This window comes from Procambarus clarkii, chromosome 17 (genome assembly GCF_040958095.1).
Source record: "Procambarus clarkii isolate CNS0578487 chromosome 17, FALCON_Pclarkii_2.0, whole genome shotgun sequence".
NCBI classification, from domain to species: Eukaryota; Metazoa; Arthropoda; class Malacostraca; order Decapoda; family Cambaridae; genus Procambarus; species Procambarus clarkii.
Genome location: NC_091166.1, coordinates 20,453,736 through 20,479,371, shown reverse-complemented (window position 1 = coordinate 20,479,371; position 25,636 = coordinate 20,453,736). Strand labels below are relative to the sequence as shown.

The 25,636-nt window shown below is 43.7% G+C and overlaps 1 protein-coding gene across 2 annotated transcripts in view; it reads left to right on the top strand.

The window, feature by feature from the left end:
* Positions 1-25,636, top strand: part of LOC123748525 (methyltransferase-like protein 27) — a 377,853-nt gene that overhangs the window by 200,378 nt on the left and 151,839 nt on the right. For both annotated transcript variants that reach the window (XM_069326220.1, XM_069326221.1), the window contains 2 exons: positions 4,602-4,717; positions 14,932-15,024. In XM_069326220.1, coding sequence (XP_069182321.1) covers positions 4,602-4,717; positions 14,932-15,024 — 209 coding nt within the window. The remainder of the gene's footprint in view (positions 1-4,601; positions 4,718-14,931; positions 15,025-25,636) is intronic.

The window sequence follows — 25,636 nt, the reverse complement described above, 5'->3', positions numbered from 1 at the left end:
TAGTTATAAATGCAGATAAAACCAAATATGAGTATAGGAAACAAAGAAATATAACACTCTAAATGGTGTGGAACTGAGCCGTGTTCAGAAGTACAAGTATCTGGGCATGTATGTTGGATACACATGTGAGAGTAAAAATGCTGAATTAAATCATATCAACACCTTTTGTAAAGCCCGTCTGCATCCTCTAAAAGCACTGGCTTTTTCTGGTAAAGGTGTTGGGGTACCTATCTTGCGGATGTTATACATAAGCACTGTTCGGTCCCTGATAGACTACGCAGCACCCGTTTTGTCTTACACAGGCCAAGGCAGAATTCAAAAAATAGAGCTGATACAGAACGAGGCTATGAGGATTATTCTTGGATGTCAAAGAAATGCAATGATTGAAATAATGAGAATGGAATTAAATTTACAGAGTGTGTGTGATAGAGTCCATGACATTAACACTAGAGTATCTATTCGTTTCATGCGGAGAAAAGGAGGGGATAAGCTGTTTGAGAGCGTTCAGACCTGCTTGAGTGACGTACACACTTCCAGGAAACTGAGGGAGACACGCTACACGAGGGGATTAGCTCATGACCTCAGGGAATACGATGTACTTGACTGCTGTAAACCCTCTCGACAGTGTAATATGTCTGCTCCCTGGAAAGTACAGAAAATAGACGTCGAAATTGTACCCCTCAAGGTGAAAAAGATTCATCATGAACCGGGACAATTACGGTGTTTGTATGGAAGCACGATATCTCGGTTACCAAGAGGCAACAGTTTACATGTATATTGCGATGGGTTGGTGGCAGAGGATGGCAGGGCAGGGTGTGGTGTCCTAATAAGGGAATATACAGAGTTTGGGACTGTGGACAGGATAATTGAACTCCGCCTTAGTAATTATATATCATCCACACAAGCTGAACTGCAGGCCATTCTGGCGTGTTTGGAGGAAGTACGTCATGACGACAAAAATGTTTTTGTATTTGTCGATAGCCGAGGAGCACTGGAGTCCTTAAACAGTCGAAACCCAGTCTTTAGGTCTATAGTTGAGGATTGTAAGAGAAGAATAACTGAGATACAGCTGAAAGGTCATAGTGTGAAATTCATGTGGATTCCATCTCATGTTGGAATAGTGCTCAACGAGGTGGCGGATGACTTGGCCAAACGTGCCACATCGAAACCACAAGTTGACATTGAATGTGAATTCACAATGAGACAAATAAGAAGCAAAATCAGAAATATTCAGGCACAGGCAGGAGTGGAGAGGAGAGAGATAATGTATGAGAGAAGTCAAACCATGCAACACTACATGTATGTGAGTCAAAACACCCATTTCACTTATGGTAAAAGGAGAAATGCTTGGAGTGACTCTGTGTACATGCGGCTCAGGCTTGTGTACAAATATTACTGGGAATATGGGATAGTTGTTCATGATAATGACACGAAGTGTAAACTATGTGGTATGTTAAGGTCTCACACCCTTGCCCATTATGTTCTTGATTGTCCGTTGATTAATGTATATAGAAACACTGATATAAGGACTGTTCCTGAACAAATAGCCTGGATGTGTCACAAATGAAAGGTTGATGATATTCTTGAGAGATATAAGAATTTTGCACCAAGACAGTAATATTTTGTTGAATTATCTGCATGTCTCTTGCAAATTGTCTATACAGTATAACTAGGTCATAAAAGTATTTGTGTGTACGTGTGATACCATACTACTTGTGAAGGAGGAAATGTATATGTTTATCTCTCAGAATGTTTGGTAACATGTTTATTGTTTGTGATGTGTGTCTATGTATGTACTAACACGTTGTACTGAACGGGGTGAGAATAGCTTGAGCTACCTCATCCCTTTGTGTGTATTTTACCTCAATAAACTTATTTCAATTTCAATTTCAATTTCAATTTCGGCAGTGTCTAGGAACTACTTAATCCTCCAGCCTTTAATTAATGTCTGAGCAACACTACTGTAGGGCGAAGGACTGGAATCGTTCCCTCCATCAACAGACACTTAGCCCATTAACTATAATTATTCTATTTGTTTTACTGTGCGCACATATAACATTTAGATAGTTGTCGTTAGGCTGAGAAATTAACATCAAAATCCAGTGCATGTACTCTCTAGCCGTATTCCGTAATTTATACAGGAATATATATTGCCATGATAGCTGTAGAAGATTTCTGTAGTGATAGATATATCCTTTAGTAAGAATTCCGTATAGTATGTATCTGTAGTTACTGAAGTAGATTTCTACAATGTAATTACCTTCCAGCCCTCAGGTCCAGGTCAAGCGAGGTGCTAAGCTTCCCCACCTACACTTGCAACAATTTGTCTGACGCAATACGTAGTCAGTGGAGTGTGGCAACTGATTTCATTTCTCTCGATTTACAGCTAAGCTGTCACTCTTATTTGAATAAGATAACTAACAAATATAGTTACCTTAATGATTTCCTCATGAGATCAATTATACTAACCCTTTGATTTACCATATACTATTAAATATTACAGTAGTATATTGAAGTACATTTTCCTCTAATAATTATTATTAAATCCATTTAATATTTATTCATTTCTATTTAATTCAGTAAATAAATAATACTAATAAATAAATGTTTATTCAGGTAAGGTACATACATACAAGAGGTTTTAAATTTTTTTATAGATTTACAGATGGAGCTAGTACATATAATGCCCAAAGCCCCTATTACGCAAAGCGTTTCGGGCAGGAAAAACATTAAAGACTAAAACTTAATACTAATTGAGATTAAAGTATAAAATGTGTTGAGAACAATTAAAAATAAAAATAAAATTAAAAAAAAAGGAGGGAACATGGCAGAAAAAGCAGCACAAATACAATTAGGTCGACAAACAGCGTTGTTTAAAAAAACAGTCATGGGTTGACAATATAGGGGTAAGGTAGGTTACTGCGAATTTATTAGGTAGTGCTTAGTTTTTATCTTAAACTGGTTGAGAGAGGTACAGTCTTTAACATGGTTGGGAAGGTCATTCCACATTCTGGGTCACTTGATTTGTAGAGCATTTCTAGATTGATTAACTCATACTCCTGGAATATCAAAACTGTATTTGTTTCTGGTGTGGTGCTCTTAGGTTCTGTTACAACCTTCACTGAAGCTTTTGAAGTCAGGATTGGCATTACAGTTCAGCATTTTATATATGTATAACATACATGAGAGAATGTCCAGTGACTTAATATCTAACATATTCAGAGATTTGAGTAGGGGTACTGAGTGATGTCTGGGGCCAGAGTTGGATATTGTCCTAATAGCAGCTTTGTGTTGAGTTATTAGAGGACGTAAATGATTTTGGGTAGTAGAATCCCAAGCACAAATACCATAATTGAGATATAGATAGATGAGGGAGTAATAGAGCGTCACCAGCAAATAAACAAACAAAGCATTAGACATATGTCCATGTCTTCAGAGAATATATGTTGCGAAATTCTATATTTCAAATCTTTAGATGTTTGTCCAACATAGAATCTATTACATTCTTAAACAAGGTATTTTATAAATGACACAATTATTACTACGAAGGCTGTTTCTAACTGATAGTTTACCAACAGCATTTTCGTAATTAAACAATACATGTATATCAAAAAGTTTCAATGCCTTGACCATATTTTCAAATCCAGAAAAATATGGTGAACATAACACATTCTTTGGGCGAATTTTCGTAGCAAAGCACGTCGTACATATTATAATAATATATGCAGTGAGAAAATTCGCCCAAAGAATGATATGTTTACCATATTTTTCTGGGTTTGAAAATAAGGTCAAGGCCTTGAAACTTTTTTATATACATTTGTGTTCCTCATGTGTCCCCCAAAGAATGAGGTGATTTGATAAAATACCATGCCCAAGATTACCATCTGGGTGTCGGCGGGATGATGGGGAACTAGCCTCAGCTACCATCATCTTCTGTCCGGTCATGATGGTCGAGTGATTAAGGCATCCTGTACACCAGCTGCAGAGTGCTCCTGGCAGTATGGGTTCGAGTCACTTCTGGGGAGTGAGTTTTCAGTTGCATATATGCCTCATCTTATCCAAAAACTGTTATAACATATCACCTCACCCAAAGCAGATATAAAATCAAAGCTGTTTAAACTCTGTTTAGTGTTTGCAGGATATAGTTGTGTGTGTGTAAACTAAAGTCTTTGAAAATGTAATAAGTTATTATGAAACGCGTTCAAGTGTCGTGTCAGACTAGAAATAAAAATGAATTTTAGAGAATTGATTTTTGAATTACCATCAACAGTGAAAAGATAAATAAGAAATATTGAGAAAATTCGTGTTAGAATTATTAATCTTACTTTTTCGGTCATATTTAATAATATATATATATATATATATATATATATATATATATATATATATATATATATATATATATATATATATATATATATATATATATATATATATAATATATATATATATAATATATATATATATATATATATATATATATATATATATATATATATATATATATATATATATATATATATATATATATATATATAAAATCAAAATGAAGATGTTGACAAATGTATTCTATAAAACTTTAAAACAAAGTAACATTCTAGGAACATCGATGCCCTGGAACCCTCAGATGGAATGTTGAACATTCTTAAAGAAACAAGAGTGTACAACCTTATATATAAGGAGTTCATAAGCCAGGACCCGACAACCATTCCTGAAGGTGAGAGCCCGTCCACATCTTTGTCTGTAATAAGTATAAATATCAATGAAAATCCGGAGAATGGAACTTTAAGTGAACCTTATAACCTTAAGGAATAACCATAAGGAACCTTATAATGAACCTCATTCATTATTATCACTTTATGCAGAATCCATGGAGGTGGCGCTGGAAGTAGAGGTGGTGGTAGTGGTAGTGGTGGTTGTGGTAGTGGTGGTAGTATTGGTTGTGTTAGTGTGGGTGGTTGTTGTGGTGGCAGTGAGGTGCTGGTGGAAGTCTAGGTGGTGGTGGTAGTGGAGGTGCTGGTGGAAGTCTAGGTGGTTGTGGTGGCAGTGGTGATGCTGGTAGTTAGTAGTGGTTGTGCAAGTGGAGGTACTGGTGGTGGTGGTAGTAGTGGTTGTGTTAATGTAGGTGGTTGTTGTGGTGGTAGTGGAGGTATTGGTGGAAGTCTAGGTGAGTAGTGTAAATTGAGACTATGACCGTGCGCACCAGCTGTCAGGTGGATCTAATAGGCCCAGGTGTGACAGCTGGTTGAGGTATGTATGCCTTCTGGTATGTGGAGTGCTTTATTCGTGGGTGTTTGGCGCTCGCCGGACGCGTGTGAGCGTTCGGTGTTTGGTTATGCGGTCTGGGATGATGAGGGGTCATGTTGTGGGGGGTAGGAGAGTATGTGGGGTAAGTGGGAGAGTAGTAAATATGAGTAGAATAAGTGTTGTGGATAATAGTAGTTGAATATGTATGGGTGTTTGCCATAGAATTAATCCTGTGTGTAGTTAATGGTTGATTAATAGATGAGTCTAAGTAAATGCTATGTAGAGGGTGGGTGGAGGTGTGAGGGGTCCCAACATAGGTGGATATGTTGATGGGGTGGAGGAGGGGTGAGGGGGTCATTGTGGTTTAAACGGGAGGGTGGAAATGGGTTTGCATTTTTTTTTTTGACGGTTATTATTTTCTTGGAAGAAGAAGGTCTGTTTTATGTAACAATGCACGGGAGGTGTTGGAGCTACACCATGGATGGATGTGGTCCATTATCTTTAATCATTTTTTCAAGTCTGTTTTCTTCGAGCTATGCAACTGTGTTTGGTGATGATCCATGAGGGAAATAGTTCCTTCATACACTGCAGGAAGTGTGGAGGAGGAGGAGGAGGGTGAGAAAGAGAGAGCAGACACTCTTAAGTTGTGAATGTAGCAGTTGGCAGAGAAGGTCTGTTTTATGTAACAATGCATGGGGGGTGTATAGGTAATAGACCAGGACGGATGTGGTCCATTAGCCTTAATCGTTTTTCAAAGTCTACAGAGGGTGTGTGTACAGTCCACCGTTTAGTGGCTAACTGAAAAGTATTTCCAGTAGGTGTTTGGGTTATATTTTCCCCTCCCCCTCAACTCCCCTTCGTCAGGGGACAAGTCACATCTATCATGGGTCTGGAGGACTGCTTTAAGAGAGAGTTTTGACATAGCACACACCTCAGCCAGAATGTTTGCGGGTTCTCGCTAGTGAAAGAGAGAATATATGCGCCTTTTATAACATTCTTTGCTGAATATTTAAACTTTTTCTCACACAAGCAACCATATTGATGGTGCGCAATGACTGCCATTACTTCCTCCTACATGGGCGGAAGTGCCTGAGGATTCATTACCCACTGTGGTTTCATTAAGGAAAGGGAGATGTAGCCACTGTCAGCGGGCCCCACCTGTTCCACATACCATCCTTCTCTCCCTGGAGGAGTGACAGCAATGGGGTGTCACTCCCCCATTGACCTTTGGTTTGGGTGACCTAGGGTCCCCAAACCGGACCTGCGGTCCGAGTCGGGACCCTAGGTCCCGACTGGTTTGGAGTGGAGACGGGTTCAACTAAAAATGGGCACACAGGAAATGATTTCGACGTTCAGTAAACACTTACCGAGTGGTTAACTGAATGCCCGAGAGCCCAATACTGGGTTGATGATGATAGTAATATTTTAAGATTGGGAAACTTTAAACTAAATGACCACACAAGTAGCAATTTTGCATTCAGTAAACACTTACTGAGTTGTAAACTGAATGCCGGAGCCGGTCAATACAAGGTTTGTGATAGTAATATTTTATTTTTAAACGATGGAGAAACTTTAAACTAAAAAATGAGGTCACTTGGAGGGATATTTATGTTCAGTAAACAGTTACTGAGTTGTAAACTGAATGGTTGAGCCAGTCAATACATGGATGATGATAATAGTATTTTACGATGGAAAAACCTTATACTAAACTAAAAAAAAAAATGAGCTCACATGAAGTGATTTTCACTTACTGAGTTGTTAACTGAATGCCTGAGCTATCCAATACATAGTTGGTGATAGTGGTATTAATTTAAGATGGAAAACTTTTAACTAAACTAAAATGAGCACGCGTGAAGTGATTCCCACGTTCATTAAACACTTACTAGAGTTGTTAATTGAATGTCTGAGACATCCAATACATGGTTGATAGTAGTATTAATGACACTGATAATACGAAGTCTTGAACTAGATACTACCAGGGGAACAACAATGCTGTGATATTGAAAAGAAACTGAACTGAATTTGAAAGTTGATTAATATATGTAATGTGAAGTCAATCTACTGGAAAACAGTAAGCAAACTTTATTTGAAAAGAATATGAGAAGACTGAAAAGCTGGGCGCAGGAAAATGGGTAAAAATAAGAAGTAATGATCATCATAAACATAATATAACATATCCATGACCGTAATTAATACAGTGTGAACTCTCTTAAACTATGCTCACCATGAAATCTCGTCACTAAGCATAACTTGTCACTCTGCGAAACAAATTATTGACTATAGTGCGACAGTGAGAATAAAAATGACCACTTATGTTTTGGAGTGCTATTTTAGTCAAGAAATACTGTAAAGAATGATTATTGACTAAAGAGAATTTTGTGGATTGCTGGTGTTTGATGTGATGAACTGCTTAAAGGAACCATATTTGCTAGAAAAAAAAATTCCTGTGAAATAATGTGTGTTATATGTTTTGACTATCTAGCTAATAGCGTATTGCCTGGCTAATAATGAAATGTCACATTTTATCTGACTCACTTAGCACAAGTGAAGAGAAAACATTGAAAAACTTGCAAAGGTTAAAACTGTGAAATTATATCTGTTATGTTAAGTTTTGACTAGCTGATTAATAGCATACTACTACGTTATTGTCTTTTTTATCTTATGTTTACCTCGATAGCGTTGTAATGCTTGGAAATTGTATGTGCGGATCCCGTTTCCCTCTTACTGCACATAAATAATAATGGTTGCTGTAAAGTATTTTTTATGGAACATGACTCTTCTTATTCTTACCCCTTTTTAAAACTAGATGCAATAGCCAAGCTATGTTTGCCTTCTCTCTCTCTTTCTCATTATGGATAAAGATGTTTCAGAGTGCTATTTTAGTCAAGAAATGATACAAAATTGTGTTTATTGACTAGTGAGAGGCGGAACAAGAGACCATGAGGTAAATGTGTTCACACAGTTAACAAAAAATATTAGAATTTGTAGGTAGTGATCACGTCTCCCCAAACTCTTCTGTGCATATTTCACAAAGTCATTTCTTCCTAACTCACCACTCTTAGTTCGTGGACTAGTGACCCACCTTTGTTTAAAATTAAATGTACAAAGCTTCACATTTACAAAAAATGATATTTGGTCATCAGACAGAAAGATAATTTCCAAGTTATGTTACGTAACAATATAATGTGTTACAAGAACTAAACAGGCATGCGGTAATATTTTATTATGTTTGGATGTAATGACTAAACATGGTTTACATTTTCAATAATGTTATATGGTCATCAGACAGAAAGTTGATTTCCATGTTACGTTACAATGTGTTACAGGGGCTAAAACTGGTAGACACTAATATTTATATGCTAAGAGATGTAATGGAGATGGGCTAAGTCATACTTACATTTAAAATTTTTATTTTGGTCTGTAGAAATTTGATTTCTGCATTACGTTACAATGTGTTACAAAGGTTAAAACTGATAGACACCAATATTTATATGGTAAGAGATAAAATGAAGATGGACTAAGTCTCACTTTTCATTTCAAAATGACATTTTGGACTGCAAAAAGTTGATGATTTCCGCGTTACGTTACGTTACATTGTGTTACAGAGGGCTAAAACTGGCAGACAGTAATATTTATATGGTATAAGATGTAATGGAGATATTGTGTTTGGATAAATGGGGTTCACTTTTCAATAATGATATTCGGACAACAGACAGAAAGTCGATTTCCACGTTACGTTACTAAGTGTCTCGCTCACATCTTCAGTATTGAACGATGAACATTCTGCGACATTGTCTTGCTATGATATTACAAGTCTACTGTTGTGCACAGTGTAATACAGTCCTAATGGCATAACACCATGCTGAGGTTATTTATTAAAAAATGCTATTTGATCATCAGACAGAAAGAAGTTTTCCACGTTACGTAATGATGATATAATGTGATACAAGCGTGTGATAATATTTTATTTGTGTTTAGAATGTAAGGGCTAAAGGAGATTGTCTAGACTTGCATACATTTTCAAATGTTATTTATTTAGGCAGCAGAAATTTTATTTTCCCGCATTACGCTACATTGACTGTGTTACAAGAACTGAAAACAGACATAACCCAGAGCTATTTCACTATCGACTCATCCGGTCTTATTCTCATCGATTTACATTTGGATAATGTAGGTCTTAGAGACAGCCTTGAACTCGGGGATAATGAACCAGTCAATTTAATAATAGTATCAAGACTATGTTTTTTAACATTAGTCTTATATATGTTTACTTTGCTTGGAATTTGTATATGGGGAACATTGCTCACTTAAGGGAGAGAGAATGAACGGCGCATTTGAGGTATAGCGAGGGCTGACCGCGATGTGTATGTATGTTTGTTTTACTGCAGAGAATATGAAGCTACATTATGTTATGTCTATCAGTTGTTGAATAAACGTTACGTTATGTTATGTGATACAAGAACTAAACAAGCTTTTGCTAATATTTTATTGTGTTTGGAATGTAAGGGCTGAACACGGTTCACATTTCAATAATCAGACATCAGACACAAAGTTGCTCGTTACTCTTAAAATGATATTTGGGCAAAGAGGGATGTTACCATGTTGGTCACGTTACATTAATGATATTTGGGCAAAAAACGATGTCATCATGTTGGTCATGTTACGTTACGTTACAAGGTTATAAGGGTGAGAGTGATGGGGGCCCGAAAATTGACATTAATCTTTCATCCTCTGGTGAGCAGTCAGTCTAAGTGAAATGAAAAAGATACATGAACAGCAGCAGCAGGAGAAAGGAATTGATGTTACTTTTTCCCCCAACTATTAAATGATCTGAATAGAGAGAGAGAGAGTAACCTCTGACTGCTATGTGTATCCCATGCAGTTGTGTTTAGAAAAAAAATTATGATTTGTTATAATAATAAGATTGAAGACCACCTTATGACTCTCGTTACTCTTAAAAAAATGCTATTTGAGCAAAGAATAATGTTACTATGTTGGTCACGTTACGATACAAGGTTACACATATGATCAGAAATTATATTAAAGGCTTTGCACAGGAAATCGATGTGGGGTGATGGTTGATGGTAAGGGGGAGGAGGGGCTGGGGGAGGGGGGTCTGTTGGAGCGCGGATTATGTGAGCGGTGTTGTCATATTTAGCTTAGTTGTGTGTCGGATTCCAGGAGGGGAGCCGCCCACAAAGGCTCTCTCCGCCCAGGCCTACATTTGGAATTAGTATGTTGAGGTCATGGCACACCTTTGAAAAAGAACAATGACACACTCAATGCTATGTCCCAGTGTGTCAGGAGAGAGAGAGATGGTACACCCCATTGCTGTCACTCCCCCAGTGAGAGGGGGATGGTATGTGGAACAGGTGGGGCCCGCTGACAGTGGCTACATCTCCCTTTCCTTAACGAAACCACAATGTGTAATGGATCCCCCAGCACTTCGCCCGTGTAGGAGGAAGTAAAGGCAGTCCTTGCGCACCATCAATATGGTTGCTTGTGTGAGAAAAAGTTAAAATATTCAGCAAAGAATGTTATAAAAGGCGCATATATTCTCGCTTTCACTAGCGAGAACACGCAAACATTTTGGCTGAGGTGTGTGCTATGTCAAAACTCTCTCTTAAAGCAGTCCTCCAGACCCATGATAGAAGCGGCTTTTCCCCTGACGAAGGGGAGTTGAGGGGGAGGGGAAAATATAACCCAAACACCTACTGGAAATACTTTTCAGTTAGCCACTGAATGGTGGACTGTACACACACCCTCTGTAGACTTTGAAAAACGATTAAGGCTAATGGACCACATCCGTCCTGGTCTATTACCTATACACCCCCCATGCATTGTTACATAAAACAGACCTTCTCTGCCAACTGCTACATTCACAACTTAACAGTGTCTGCTCTCTCTTTCTCACCCTCCTCCTCCTCATCCACACTTCCTTGTGTGTATGAAGGAACTATTTCCCTCAGGGATCATCACCAAACACAGTTGCATAGCTCGAAGAAAATAGACTTGAAAAAATGATTAAAGCTAATGGACCACATCCGTCCATGGTGTAGCTCCAACACCTCCCGTGCATTGTTACATAAAACAGACCTTCTTCTTCTTCCAAGAAAATAATATCCGTCAAAAAACCGCAAACCCATTTCCACCCTCACTTTTAAACCATAATGACCCTCCAACCCTCTCCTGTCCAGGGGAAGCTCCTTTCACCCTCCCTCACACCTCCACCCACCCTCTACAAAGCATTTACTTAGACTCATCTATTAATCAACTATTATCTACACACAGGATTAACTCTATGGCAAACACCCGTACATATTCAACTACTATTATCCACAACACGTATTCTACTCATATTTACTACTCACCCACTTACCCCCCACATACCCCACATACTCTCCTACCCCCCACAACATGACCTCCCATCATCCCAGACCGCGTAACCAAACACCGGACGCTCACATACGTCAGGCGCGCGCCAAACACCCGCAAAAAAAGCACCCCGGAAGGCCTACATACCTCAACCAGCTGTCACACTTGGGCCTATTAGATCCACCTGACAGCTGGTGCGCACGGTCGTAGTCTCAATTTACGCTACTTAGGTGGTGGTAGAGGAAGTGCTGGTGGAAGTCTAGGTGATGGTGGTAGTGGAGGTGGTGTTGCTATTGGTAGTGGAGTTGCTGGTGGAAGTATAGGTGGTAGTAGTGGTGGTCCATCTACAATACTCCTATTATTCTCAGGTACATCTAACCATCCTCAAGTTAATCTAACAATATTCATGTACATCCTACGATCCTCAAGTACACACTACAATCCTGAAGTACATCGTCCCATCCTCAAGTTCACCAGACCATCCTCAGGTACATCCAACCATCCTCAAGTACATCGCCCCATCCTCAAGTACACCCTATCTTCCGCGAGTACATCCTGCCATCCTCAAGTTCATCCTACAATACTAATGTACATCATACCATCCTAAAGAGAACGCAGACGACACTACAAAAGAAGAAAATAAATAAAGGAAAGACTTAAGCAGACACGACTTTCGACACAGAGAAGGAATAATTTAAACAGGGAAATTGAAGAAATCTAACAGAGACTGAAACATTCATATCAGATTGAAGAAAAGCAACTAGAACAGAAAGCAAATCAAGAAATATAGAAAAACCCAAAATATTTCTTCACATATGCGAAATCAAAAGCAAAAACCACTGCCAGTATTTGATCTATTTGTATAAGTGAAGGCTCATACACGGAGGATGACAAAGAAATTAGTGAAATCCCAAAAAAAACAGTATGAGGACATGTTAGTACTCAAATAACTGCATGAAAGAGGAAGATCCGGACAACTTCTTTATGCGTGATATCCAAACCCCCTGTAAATATAAATGATATTAACACGAGCATTGCAGATTTTGAAAGGGAAATTGAGAACATGCCCATGCACTCAGCCCCGTGACCAGACTCATGGAATTAAATTTTTATAAAGAAATGCAAGGTGCCAGTAGCAAAGGTACTTAGTATAGTGGGTAGGAAGAGATTGGACACAGGATAGATACCAGATGCACTTAAATCAGCAGACATAGTCCCTCTATACAAGGGAGGGAGCAAAGCATTGGCAAAGAATTGTAGACCAGATGCACTAACGTGCCACATAATAAAGTATTTGAGAGAGCGATCAGGAGTCAGGTCACAAGTTTCATGGAAACCAATGACCTCCACAACCCAGACCAACATGGATTTAAAGCGGGGAGATCATGCCTCTCACAGCTATTTGACCACTACAACAAAATCACTGAGGCATTAGAAGAAAAACAGAATGCAGATGTGGTATACACGGACTTTGCGAAGGCATTCAATAAATGTGACCATGGAGTGGTAGCACACAAAATGAGGTCAATGGGAATAACTGGTAGAGTAGGATGCTGGATACGTCTTCTGTCGAACAGAACACAAAGAGCAACAGTAAACCATATAAAAATCGAGTCCAAGCACAGTTAAAAGCTCTGGACCTCAGGGTACAGTCCTTGCAATACTGCTTTTCCTTATCAGATATATATATTTCCTTATCAGATATTATCTTTTCTCATATCAGATATAGACTCAAATACAAGTCTCAGCTTCGTATCATCATTTGCACATGACACAAAAATCAGCATGAAAATTACCTCTGTTGAAGAGATTGATAAACTTCTAGCAAATATTAACAAAGTTTTCGACTGGGAATCAGACAATAACAAGATGTTTAACAGTGATAAGGTCCAGGTACTCAGGTACGGTAAAAATTAGGAACTTAAACATAATACAGTGTACAAAACGCAGTCAAATGTGCCTGTAGTAGGAAAACAGCATGTACAGGATTTGGGAATTATGATGTTTGACGACCTAACGTTTAGGGAGCAAAACCAGGCAAATATTGCTTCAGCCAGAAAAATGATAGGATGGATTATGAGAACTTTGAAATCCAGGGATCCCATCACAATGGTTGTACTCTTCAAATCACTTGTACTGTCCCGTCTTGAGTACTGCTCAGTACTCACTTTCCCTTTCAGAGCAGGAGAGATTGCTGAAATAGAGGAAATACAGAGAGCATACACGGCATACATAGACACGATAAAGCTCCTAAAATATTGGGATCGACTCAAAGCTCTCCAAATGTACTTTCTAGAAAGGAGACGAGAGAGGAATCAAATAATATATACGTTGAAAATACTGGAGGGCCAGGTTCCAAATCTACACAGTAAAATAACAACGTACTGGAGTGAACGATATGGAAGAAAATGTACGATAGAACCAGTGAAGAGCAGGGGTGCCATAGGCACAATAAGAGAACACTGTATAAACATCAGAGGTCCGCGGTTGTTCAACATCCTCCCAGTGAGCATAAATATTGCCGGAACAACCGTGGACCTCTTCAAGAGAAAGCTAGATAGTTTTCTTCAAGGAGTGCCGTACCAACTGGGCTGAGGTGGGTATGTGGGCCGCTCGAAGCAACAGTCTGGTTAACCAAACTCTCACAGATCAAGCCTGGCCTCGGGCCGGGCTTGGGGAGTAGAACTCCCAGAACCCCATCAAGCAGGATATAAAGAATATTCCTACTATACTCAAGTATATCCTTCCAACCTGAAGTACATCCTACCATTGTCAAATAAATCCAACCATTGTCAAATAAATCCTACCATTGTTAAATAAATCCTACCATACTCAAGTACATCCTACCATACTCAAGTACATCCTACCATCCTCAAGTACATCCTACCATCCTCAAATACATCCTACTACAAAATAAACTTGAATGTGCAGGCGATGAGTCACAATTACGTGGCTAAATTATGTCATCAAAACTTGAATGTAAAAATGTTACTTGACGAAAATGTAATAATTTGACAAATTGAGAATAATATCGATGTTTTTACTTCTTCGGCAAGGGTAGAAATGTCCAATTATGTATAGTAAGTTGTCTGAAAATTTATATATAATTCTTTATTTTATTTTAAATATAGTGTTTTATTGTATGGTGTCTTCTATTCGATATATATATTTATTTATGTATGTGAGTGTAGTGCAAATCATGTTACGACATCATGAGTGATCATGTTGCAATACTTGTTATCATGATAATTATGTATCATGTTACTTGATAATGTTGATAATGTTGCTAATCTTGTGTGATGTTGCCAGACACATATGATGTGGTGGTGACCTCTGGCAGCCTAGTTGAGAGCCACATGCCTGTTCAAGCCATCGATGAATTTATCCGGATCACCAAGCCAGGTGAGAAGCCTTAAACTGTATTCTCAACACACCCAATAACCATTACAGAATACAGTTTCTTAAGTAGATAATAATCAATAGTTGCAATATAACAACAACACTAAAATATTGTTCCTAGTTTGTTATTGTTGATCGCCTTTACGTGATGGTAAGGCGAGAAAGTTCACTGTCCATCTCCAGCGGTCCAATAATTTTATGTGAAATGATTGATAAAAGTTGCCAAGTCTTTCATATGAGCCCACCACACACCAAGGTTCCCTGAGAGGGACTACACACCAGGGATCCCTGAGTGGGACTACACACCAGGGCTCACTGAGAGGTACTACACACCAGCGCTCACTGAGTGGGACTACACATCATGGTTCACTAAATGGGACTACACATCAGGGTTCACTAAGTGGGACTACACATCAGCGTTCACTGAGTGGGACTTCACATCAGTGTTCACTGAGTGGGACTATACGTCAGGGTTCACTGAGTGGGACTACACACCAGGGTTCATTGAGTGGATCGACACATCAGAGTTCACTGAGTGGGACTACACACCAAGGCTCACTGAGTAGGACTTCACACAAGGGTTCACTGAGTGGGATTTCACATCAGGATTCACTGAGAAGGACTTTACATCAGGGTTCATTGAGTGGGTCGACATATCAGAGTTTACCGAGTGGGACTACACACCAAGGTTCAAAGAGTTGGACTACACACCTGGGTTCAATGAGTGGGACTGCACACCAAGGCTGTGTGTATGGGACTGCACATCAGTGCTCACTGAGTGGGACTTCACACCAGGCTCAATGAGTTGGACTACACACCAGAGCTCACTAAGTGGGACTACACACCAGGGCTCACTGAGTGAGACTACACACTAGGGCTCACTGCGTGGGACTTCACTTCAGAGTTCACTGAGAGGGAAGACACACCAGGGCTCACTGAGTGGAACTACATACCAGGGTTCACTGAGTGGGAAAGTACATCAGGGTTCACTTAGTGGGACTACACATCAGGGTTCACTGAGTGGGACTACACATCAGGGTTCACTGAGTGGGACTACACACCAGGGTTCATTGACTGGATCGACACATGAGAGTTCACTGAGTGGGACTACACAATAAGGTTCACTGAGTGGTACTACACACCAGGATTCACTGAGTGGGACTTCAAACCACGGTTCACTGAGTGAGACTACACATCATGGTTCATTGAGTGGGTCGACATATCAGTGTTCACTCAGTGGGACTACACACCAAGGTTCACTGATTGGAACTACACACCTGGGTTCACTGAGAGGGACTGCACACCAGGGCTCACTGAGTGGGACTACACAACAGTGTTCACTGAATGGGACTACACACCTGGGATCACTGAGTGGGACTACACACCAGGGTTTACTGAGTGGGACTACACATCAGGGTTCACTGAGTGGGACTACACATCAGGGTTCACTGAGTGGGACTAAACACCAAGGCTCACTGAGTGAGACTGCACACCAGGGTTCACTGAGTGGGACTTCACATCAGAAATCACTGAGGTGGACTTCACAGCAGGGTTCACTGAGTGGGACTACACACCAGGGTTCACTGAGTGGGACTTCACATCAGGGTTCATTGAGTGGGACTACACGCCAGGGCTCACTAAGAGACTACACACCAGGGCTCACTGAGTGAGACTTCACATTAGGGTTCACTGAGTGGGACTACACACCAGGGCTCACTGAGTGGGACTACACACCAGGGTTCACTGAGTAGGACTACACATCAGGGTTCACTGAGTGGGACTACACATCAGGGTTCACTGAGTGGGACTACACACCAGAGTTCATTGAGTTTATCGACACATCAGAGTTCAATGAGTGGGACAACACACCAATGCTCACTGAGTGGGACTACACACCAAGGTTCACTGAGTGGGACATCACATCAGGTCTCACTGAGTTGGACTTCACTTCAGGGTTCATTGAGTGGGTCAACATATCAGAGTTCACTGAGTGGGACTACTCACATGGGTTCACTGACTGAGACTACACACCAGGGATCATTGATTGGGACAACACACCAGGGCTCACTGAGTGGGACTACACACCAGGACTCACTGAGTGGAACTACACACCAGGGTTCATTGAGTGGGACTACACATCAGGGCTCACTGAGTTGGAATACACACCAGGGTTCATTGAGTGGGACTACACACCAGAGCTCACTGAGTTGGACTACACAACAGAACTCACTGAGTGGAACTACACACCAGGGTTCACTGAGTGGGACTACACATCAGGGTTCACTGAGTGCTGCTACACACCAGGGCTCCCTGAGTGGGACTACACACCAGGGTTCACTGAGTGGGTCTTCACATCATGGTTCATTGAGTGGGTCGACATATCAGAGTTCACTGAGTAGGACTACACACCAAGGTTCACTGAGTGGGACTACTCACCTGGTTTCACTGAGTGGGACCAGGGCTCCGTGTGTGGGACTGCACATCAGTGCTCACTGAGTGGGACTTCACACCAGGCGTCATTGAGTAGGATACACACCAGGGCACAATGAGTGGGACTACACACCAGGGCTCACTGTGTGAGACTTCACATCATAGTTCACTGAGTGGGACTTCACACCAGGGCTTCCTGAGAGGGACTACTAACAAGGGCTCATTGAGTGGGACTACACACCAGGGGTTCACTGAAAGGGACTACACACCAGGGTTCACTGAGTGAGACTACACACCAGGGCTCACTGAGTTGGACTACACACCAGGGCTCACTGAGTGGGACTACACATCAGGGTTCACTGAGTGGGACTACACATCAGGGTTCACTGAGTGGGACTACACATGGGGTTCATTAAATGGATCGACACATCAGACTTCACTGAGTGGGACTTCACATCATGGTTCATTGAGTGGGAAAACACGCCAGGGCTCACTAAGAGACTACAAACCAGGGCTCACTAAGTGGGACTACACATCAGGGTTCACTGCGTGGGACTTCACATTACAGTTCCCTGAGTAGGACGACACACCAGGGCTTACTGAGTGGGACTACACACCAGGGCTCACTGAGTGGAAATATACATCAAGGTTCACTGTGTGGGACTACACATCAGGGTTAACTGAGTGGGACTTCACATTAGGGTTCCTTGAGTGGAACGACACACCATGGTTCACTGAGTGGGACAACACACCAGGGCTCACTGAGTGGGACTACACATAATGGGTACTCAGTGGGACTACACACCAGGGTTCACTGAGTGGGACTGCACATCAGGGTTCACTGAGTGGGACTACACATCAGGGTTCACTGAGTGGGACTAAACACCAGGGGTTCATTGAGTGGATCGACACATCAGAGTTTACTAAATGGGACTACATACCAGGGCTCACTGAGTGGGACTGCACACCAGGGTTCACAGAGTGGGATTTCACATCAGGGCTCACTGAGGTGAACTTCACAGCAGGGTTCATTGAGTGGGTCCACATATCAGAGTTCACTGAGTGAGACTAAACACCAAGGTTCACTGAGTGGGACTGCACACCATGGTTGTGTGTGTGGGAGTGCACTTCAGTGCTCACTGAGTGGGACTTCACATCAGAGCTCACTGAGTAGGACTTCACATCAAAGTTCACTGAGTGGGACTTCAAACCAGGGCTTACTGAGAGGGACTACACACCAGGGCTCACTGAGTGGGACTACACCAGGGTTCACTGAAAGGGACTACACACCAGGGCTCACTGAGTGGGACTAGACACAATGGCCCACTGAGTGGGACTACACACCAGGGCTCACTGGGAGGGACTACACACTAGGGCTCACTGATAGGAACTTCACATCAGAGTTCACTGAGTGGGACTACACATCAGGGTTCACTGAGTGGGACTACACACAAAGGCTCACTGAGTGGGACTACACACCAGGGTTCACTGAGTGGGACTTCACATCAGGGCTCACTGAGGTGAACTTCACAGCAGGATTCATTGAGTGGGTCGACATAACAGAGTTCACTGAGTGGGACTACATACCAAGGTTCACTGAGTGGGACTACACACCTGGGTTCACTGAGTGGGACTGCACACCATGGGTGTGTGTGTGGGAATGCACTTCAGTGCTCACTGAGTGGGACTTCACATCAGAGCTCACTGAGTAGGACTTCACATCAAAGTTCACTGATTGGGACTTCAAACCAGGGCTTACTGAGAGGGACTACACACCAGGGCTCACTAAGTGGGACTACACCAGGGTTCACTGAGAGGGACTACACACCAGGGCTCACTGAGTGGGACTACACACCAGGGCTCACTGGGTGGGTCTACACACTAGGGCTCACTGAGTGGAACTTCACATCAGAGTTCACTGAGTGGGACTACACATCAGGGTTCACTGAGTGGGACTACACATCATGGCTCACTGAGTGGGACTGCACACCAATGTTCCCTGCATGGGACTATACATCAGGGTTCACTGAGTGGGACTTCACTCCAGGGCTCACTGACTGGGACTACACGTCAGGGTTAACTGAGTGGGACTACACATCAGCGATCACTGAGTGGGACTCCACATCAGGGTTCACTGAGTGGGACTACACACCAGGGTTCATTGAGTGGATCGTCACATCAGAGTTAACTGAGTGGGACTGCACACCAAGGCTCATTGAGTGGGACTACACACAAGGATTCACTGAGTGGGACTTCACATCAGGGCTCACTGAGTTAGACTTCACATCAGGGTTCTTTGAGTGGGTCGAGTTATCAGAGTTCACTGAGTGGGACTATACACTAAGGTTCACTGAGTGGGACTTCACACCTGGGTTCACAGAGTGGGACTGCAAACCAGGGCTCACTGAGTGGGACTACACACCAGGGTTCACTGAGTGAGACTATGCACCAGGGCTCATTGAGTGGGACTAAACACCAAGGCTCAATGAGGAGGACTACACACCAGGGCTCACTGAATTGGACTACACACCAGGGTTCACTGAGAGGGACTACACATCAGGGTTCACTGAGTGGGACTACACACCAGGGTTCACTGAGTGGGACTACACACCAGGGTTCCTTGAGTGGATCGACACATCAGAGTTAACTGAGTGGGACTACACACCAAGGCTCACTGAGTGGGACTACACACCAGAGTTCACTGAGTGGGACTTCACATCAGGGCTCACTGCGGTGAACTTCACAGCAGGATTCATTGAGTGGGTCGACATATCAGAGTTCACTGAGTGGGACTACATGCCAATGTTCACTGAGTGGGACTACACACCTGGGTTCAATTTGATGGGACTGCACACCATGGGTGTGTGTGTGGGAGAGCACATCAGTGCTCACTGAGAGGGACTACACACCAGGGCTCACTGAGTGGGACTACACCAGGGTTCACTGAAAGGGACTACACACCAGGGCTCACTGAGTGGGACTACACACAAGGGCCCACTGAGTGGGACTACACACCAGGGCTCACTGAGTGGGACTACACACTAGGGCTCACTGAGTGGAACTTCACATCAGAGTTCACTGAGTGGGACTACACATCAGGGTTCACTGAGTGGGACTACACATCAGCGTTCTCTGAGTGGGACTTCATATTAGGGTTCACTGAGTGGGACTACACATCATGACTCACTGAGTGGGACTGCACACCAAGGTTCCCTGCATGGGACTACACATCAAGGTTCACTGAGTCTGACTTCACTCCAGGGCTCACTGAGTGGGATTACACATCAAGGTTAACAGAGTGGGACTACACACCAGAGCTCACAGACTAGGAGTACACACCAGGGCTCAGTGAGTGGGACTACACACCAGGACTCACGGAGTGGGACTACACACTAGAGCTCACTGAGTAGGCCTTCAAATCAGAGTTCACTGAGTGGGACAACACATCAGGCTTCACTGAGTGGGACTTCATATTAGGGTTCACTGGGTGGGACTACACATCATGGCTCACTGTGTGGGACTACACACCAGGGTTCCCTGCATGGGTCTACACATCAAGGTTCACTGAGTGGGACTTCACACCAGAGCTCACTGAGTGGGACTACACACCAGGGCACACTGTGTGGGACTAAACATCAAGGTTCACCAAGTGGGACTACACTCCAGAGCTTACTGAGTGGCACTACACACCAGGGCTCACTGAGAGGGACTACACATCAAGGTTCACTGAGTAGAACTACACTTCAGGGTTCACTGAGTGGGACTTCACATTAGGGTTCACTGAGTGGTACTACACGTCAAGGTTCACTAAGTGGGACTACACATCAGCGTTCACTGTGTGGGACTTCACACTAGGGTTCACTGAGTGGGCCTACACATCAGGGTTCACTGAGAGGGAAAACACATAAGGGTTCACTGAGTGGGACTACACACCAGGGTTCATTGAGTGGATCGACTTATCAGAGTTCACTGAATGGGAATATACAATAAGGTTCACTGAGTGGGACTACACACCTGGGTTCACAGAGTGGGACTGCAAACCAGGGCTCACTGAGTGGGACTACACACCAGGGTTCACTGAGTGAGACTATGCACCAGGGCTCATTGAGTGGGACTAAACACCAAGGCTCAATGAGTGGGACTACACACCAGGGTTCCTTGAGTGGATCGACACATCAGAGTTTACTGATTGGGACTACACACCAAGGCTCACTGAGTGGGACTACACACCAGAGTTCACTGAGTGGGACTTCACATCAGGGCTCACTGAGGTGAACTTCACAGCAGGATTCATTGACTGGGTCGACATATCACAGTTCACTGAGGTGAACTTCACAGCAGGATTCATTGAGTGGGTCGACATATCAAAGTTCACTGAATGGGACTAAATACCAATGTTCACTGAGTGGGACTACACACCTGGGTTCACTGAGTGGGACTGCACACCATGGGTGTGTGTGTGGGAGTGCACATCAGTGCTCACTGAGAGGGACTACACACCAGGGCTCACTGAGTGGGACTACACCAGGGTTCACTGAAAGGGACTACACACCAGGGCTCACTGAGTGGGACTACACACAAGGGCCCACTGAGTTGGACTACACACCAGGGCTCACTGAGTGGGACTACACACTAGGGCTCACTGAGTGGAACTTCACATCAGAGTTCACTGTGTGGGACTGCACATCAGGGTTCACTGAGTGGGACTACACATCAGCGCTCTCTGAGTGAGACTTCATATTAGTGTTCACTGAGTGGGACTACACATCAGGGTTCACTGAGTGGGACTACACAACCAGGCTCTCTGAGTGGGACTTCACACCAAGGTTCACTGAGTGGGACTACACATCAGGGTTCACTGAGTGGTTCTTCATATCAGGTTTCAATGAGTGGGACTACAGACCAGAGCTCACAAAGAGACTACACACCAGGGCTCACTGAGTGGTTCTTCACTTCAGGGTTCACTGAGTTGGACTACACACCAGGGTTCATTGAGTGGGTCGACATATCAGAGTTCACTGAGTGGGACTACACACCAAGGTTCACTGAGTTGGACTACACACCTGGGTTCGCTGAGTGGGACTGCACACCAGGGCTCACTGAGTGGGACTACACACCAGGGTTCACTGAGTGGAACTACGCACCAGGGCTCATTGAGTGGAACGAGACAGCAGGGCTCACTGAGTGGAACTACACACCAGGGCTCACTGAATGGGACTACACACCAGGGATCACTGAGTGGGACTACACATTAGGGTTCACTGAGTGGGAATACACATCAGGGTTCACTGAGTGGAACCAGGGGTTCATTGAGTGGATCGATACATCAGAGTTTACTGAGTGGGACTACACACCAAGGTTCACTGAGTGGGACTTCACATCGAGGCTCACTGAGGTGGACTACACATCTGGGTTCACTGAGTGGGACTGCACACCAGGGCTGTGTGAGTGAAACTGCACATCAGTGCTCACTGAGTGGGACTTCACACCAGGGCTCACTGAGTGGGACTACACACCCGGGCTCAATGAGTTGGACTACACACTAGGGCTCACTGAGTGGGACTTCACATCATAGTTCACTCAGTGGGACTTCAAACCAGGGCTTCCTGGGAGGGACTACACACCTGGGCTCACTGAGTGGAACTACACAACTGGGTTCACCGAAAAGGACTACACACCAGGGCTCACTGATTGGGACTACACACAAGGGCTCATCGAGTGGGACTACACACCAGGGCTCACTGAGTGGGACTACACACTAGGGTTCACTGAGTGGGACTTCTCATAAGAGTTCACTGAGTGGGACTACACATCAGGGTTCACTGAGTGGGACTTCATATTAGGGTTCACTGACTGGGACTACACATCATGGCTCACTGAGTGGGACTACACACCAGGGTTCCCTGCATGGGATTACACATCAAGGTTCACTGAGTGGGACTTCACACCAGGGCTCACTGAGTCTGACTACACACTAGGGCTCACTGAGTGGGACTACACATCAATGTTAACAGAGTGGGAATACACATCAAGGTTCACCAAGTGGGACTACACTCCAGAGCTTACTGAGTGGGACTACACACCAGGGCTCACTGAGTGGGACTACACATCAAGGTTCACTGAGTGGGACTACATATCAGGGTTCACTGAGTGGGACTTCACATTAGGGTTCACTGAGTGGGACTTCACATCAGGGCTCACTGAGGTGAACTTCACAGCAGGATTCATTGAGTGGGTCGACATATCAGAGTTCACTGAGTGGGATTACATACCAAGGTTCACAGAGTGGGACTACACACCTGGGTTCACTGAGTGGGACTGCACACCATAGGTGTGTGTGTGGGAGTGCACATCAGCTCTCACTGAGTGGGACTTCACATCAGGGCTCACTGAGTAGGACTTCACATCATAGTTCACTGAGTGGGACTTCAAACCAGGGCTTACTGAGAGGGACTACACACCAGGCCTCACTGAGTGGGACTACACCAGGGTTCACTGAAAGGGACTACACACAAGGGCCCACTGAGTGGGACTACACACCAGGGCTCACTTAGTGGGACTACACACTAGGGCTCACTGAGTGGAACTTCACATCAGAGTTCACTGAGTGGGACTACACATCAGGGCTCACTGAGTAGGACTACACATCAGGGTTCACTGAGTGCGACTTCATATTAGGGTTCACTGAGTGAGACTACACATCATTGCTCACTGAGTGGGACTGAACACCAAGGTTCCCTGCATGGGACTACACATCAGGGTTCACTGAGTGGGACTTCATTCCAGGGCTCACTGAGTGGGACAACACATCAAGGTTAACAGAGAGGGACTACACACAAGAGCTCACTGACTGGGACTACACACCACGGCACAGTGAGTGGGACTACACATCAAGGTTTACTGAGTGGGACTTCACATCAGGGTTCACTGAGTGGGACTTTACATTAGGGTTCCCCCGAGTGGGACTTCAAATCAGGGTTCACTGAGTGGGACTACACACCATAGCTCACTGAGTGGGACTTCACATCAGGGCTCACTGAGTGGGACTACACACCAGGGCTCACTGAGTGGGACTACACACTAGGGTTCACAGAGTGGGACTACACATTAGGGTTCCCTGAGTGGGACTACACATTAGGGTTACCTAAGTGGGTCTTCACATCAGGGATCACTGAGTTGGACTACACATCAGGGTTCACTGAGTGAGACTACACACCCAGGCTCTCTGAGTGGGACTTCACACCAAGGTTCACTGAGTGAGACTACACATCAGGGCTCACTGAGTGGGACTACACATCAGGGTTCACTGAGTGGGACTTCACATCAGGGTTCACTGAGTGGGACTACACACCAGGGTTCATTGAGTGGATCGACACATCAGAGTTCACTGAGTGGAAGTGCACACCAAGGCTCATTGAGTTGGACTACACACAAGGATTCACTGAGTCGGACTTCACATCAGAGCTCACTGAGTTGGACTTCACATCAGGGTTCATTGAGTGGGTCAACCTATCAGATTTAACAGAGTGGGACTACACACTAATGTTCACTGAGTGGGACTACACACCTGGGTTAACTGAGTGGGACTGCACACTAGGGCTCACTGAGCTGGACTACACACCAGGGTTCACTGAGTGGGACTACGCACCAGGGCTCATTGAGTGGGACTACAGAGCAGGGCTCACTGACTGGAACTACACACAAGGGCTCACTGAGTCGGACTACACACCATGGTTCACTAAGTGGGACTACACATCAGAGTTCACTGAGTGGGACTACACATCAGGGTTCACTGAGTGGAACTACACACCAGGTGTTCATTGAGTGGATCGACACATCAGAGTTTACTGAGTGGGACTACACACCAAGGCTCACTGAGTGGGACTTCACATCAAGGCTCACTGAGGTGGACTTCGTAACAGGGTTCATTGAGTGGGTCGACATATCAGAGTTCACTGAGTGGGACTACACACCAAGGTTCAATGATTGGGACTACACACCTGGGTTCACTGAGTGGGACTGCACACCAGGGCTCACTGAGTGGGACTACACATCAAGGTTCACTGAGTGGGACTACACATCAGGGTTCACTGAGTGGGACTTCACATTAGGGTTCACTGAGTGGGACTTCACATCAGGGCTCATTGAGGTGAACTTCACAGCAGGATTCATTGAGTGGGTCGAT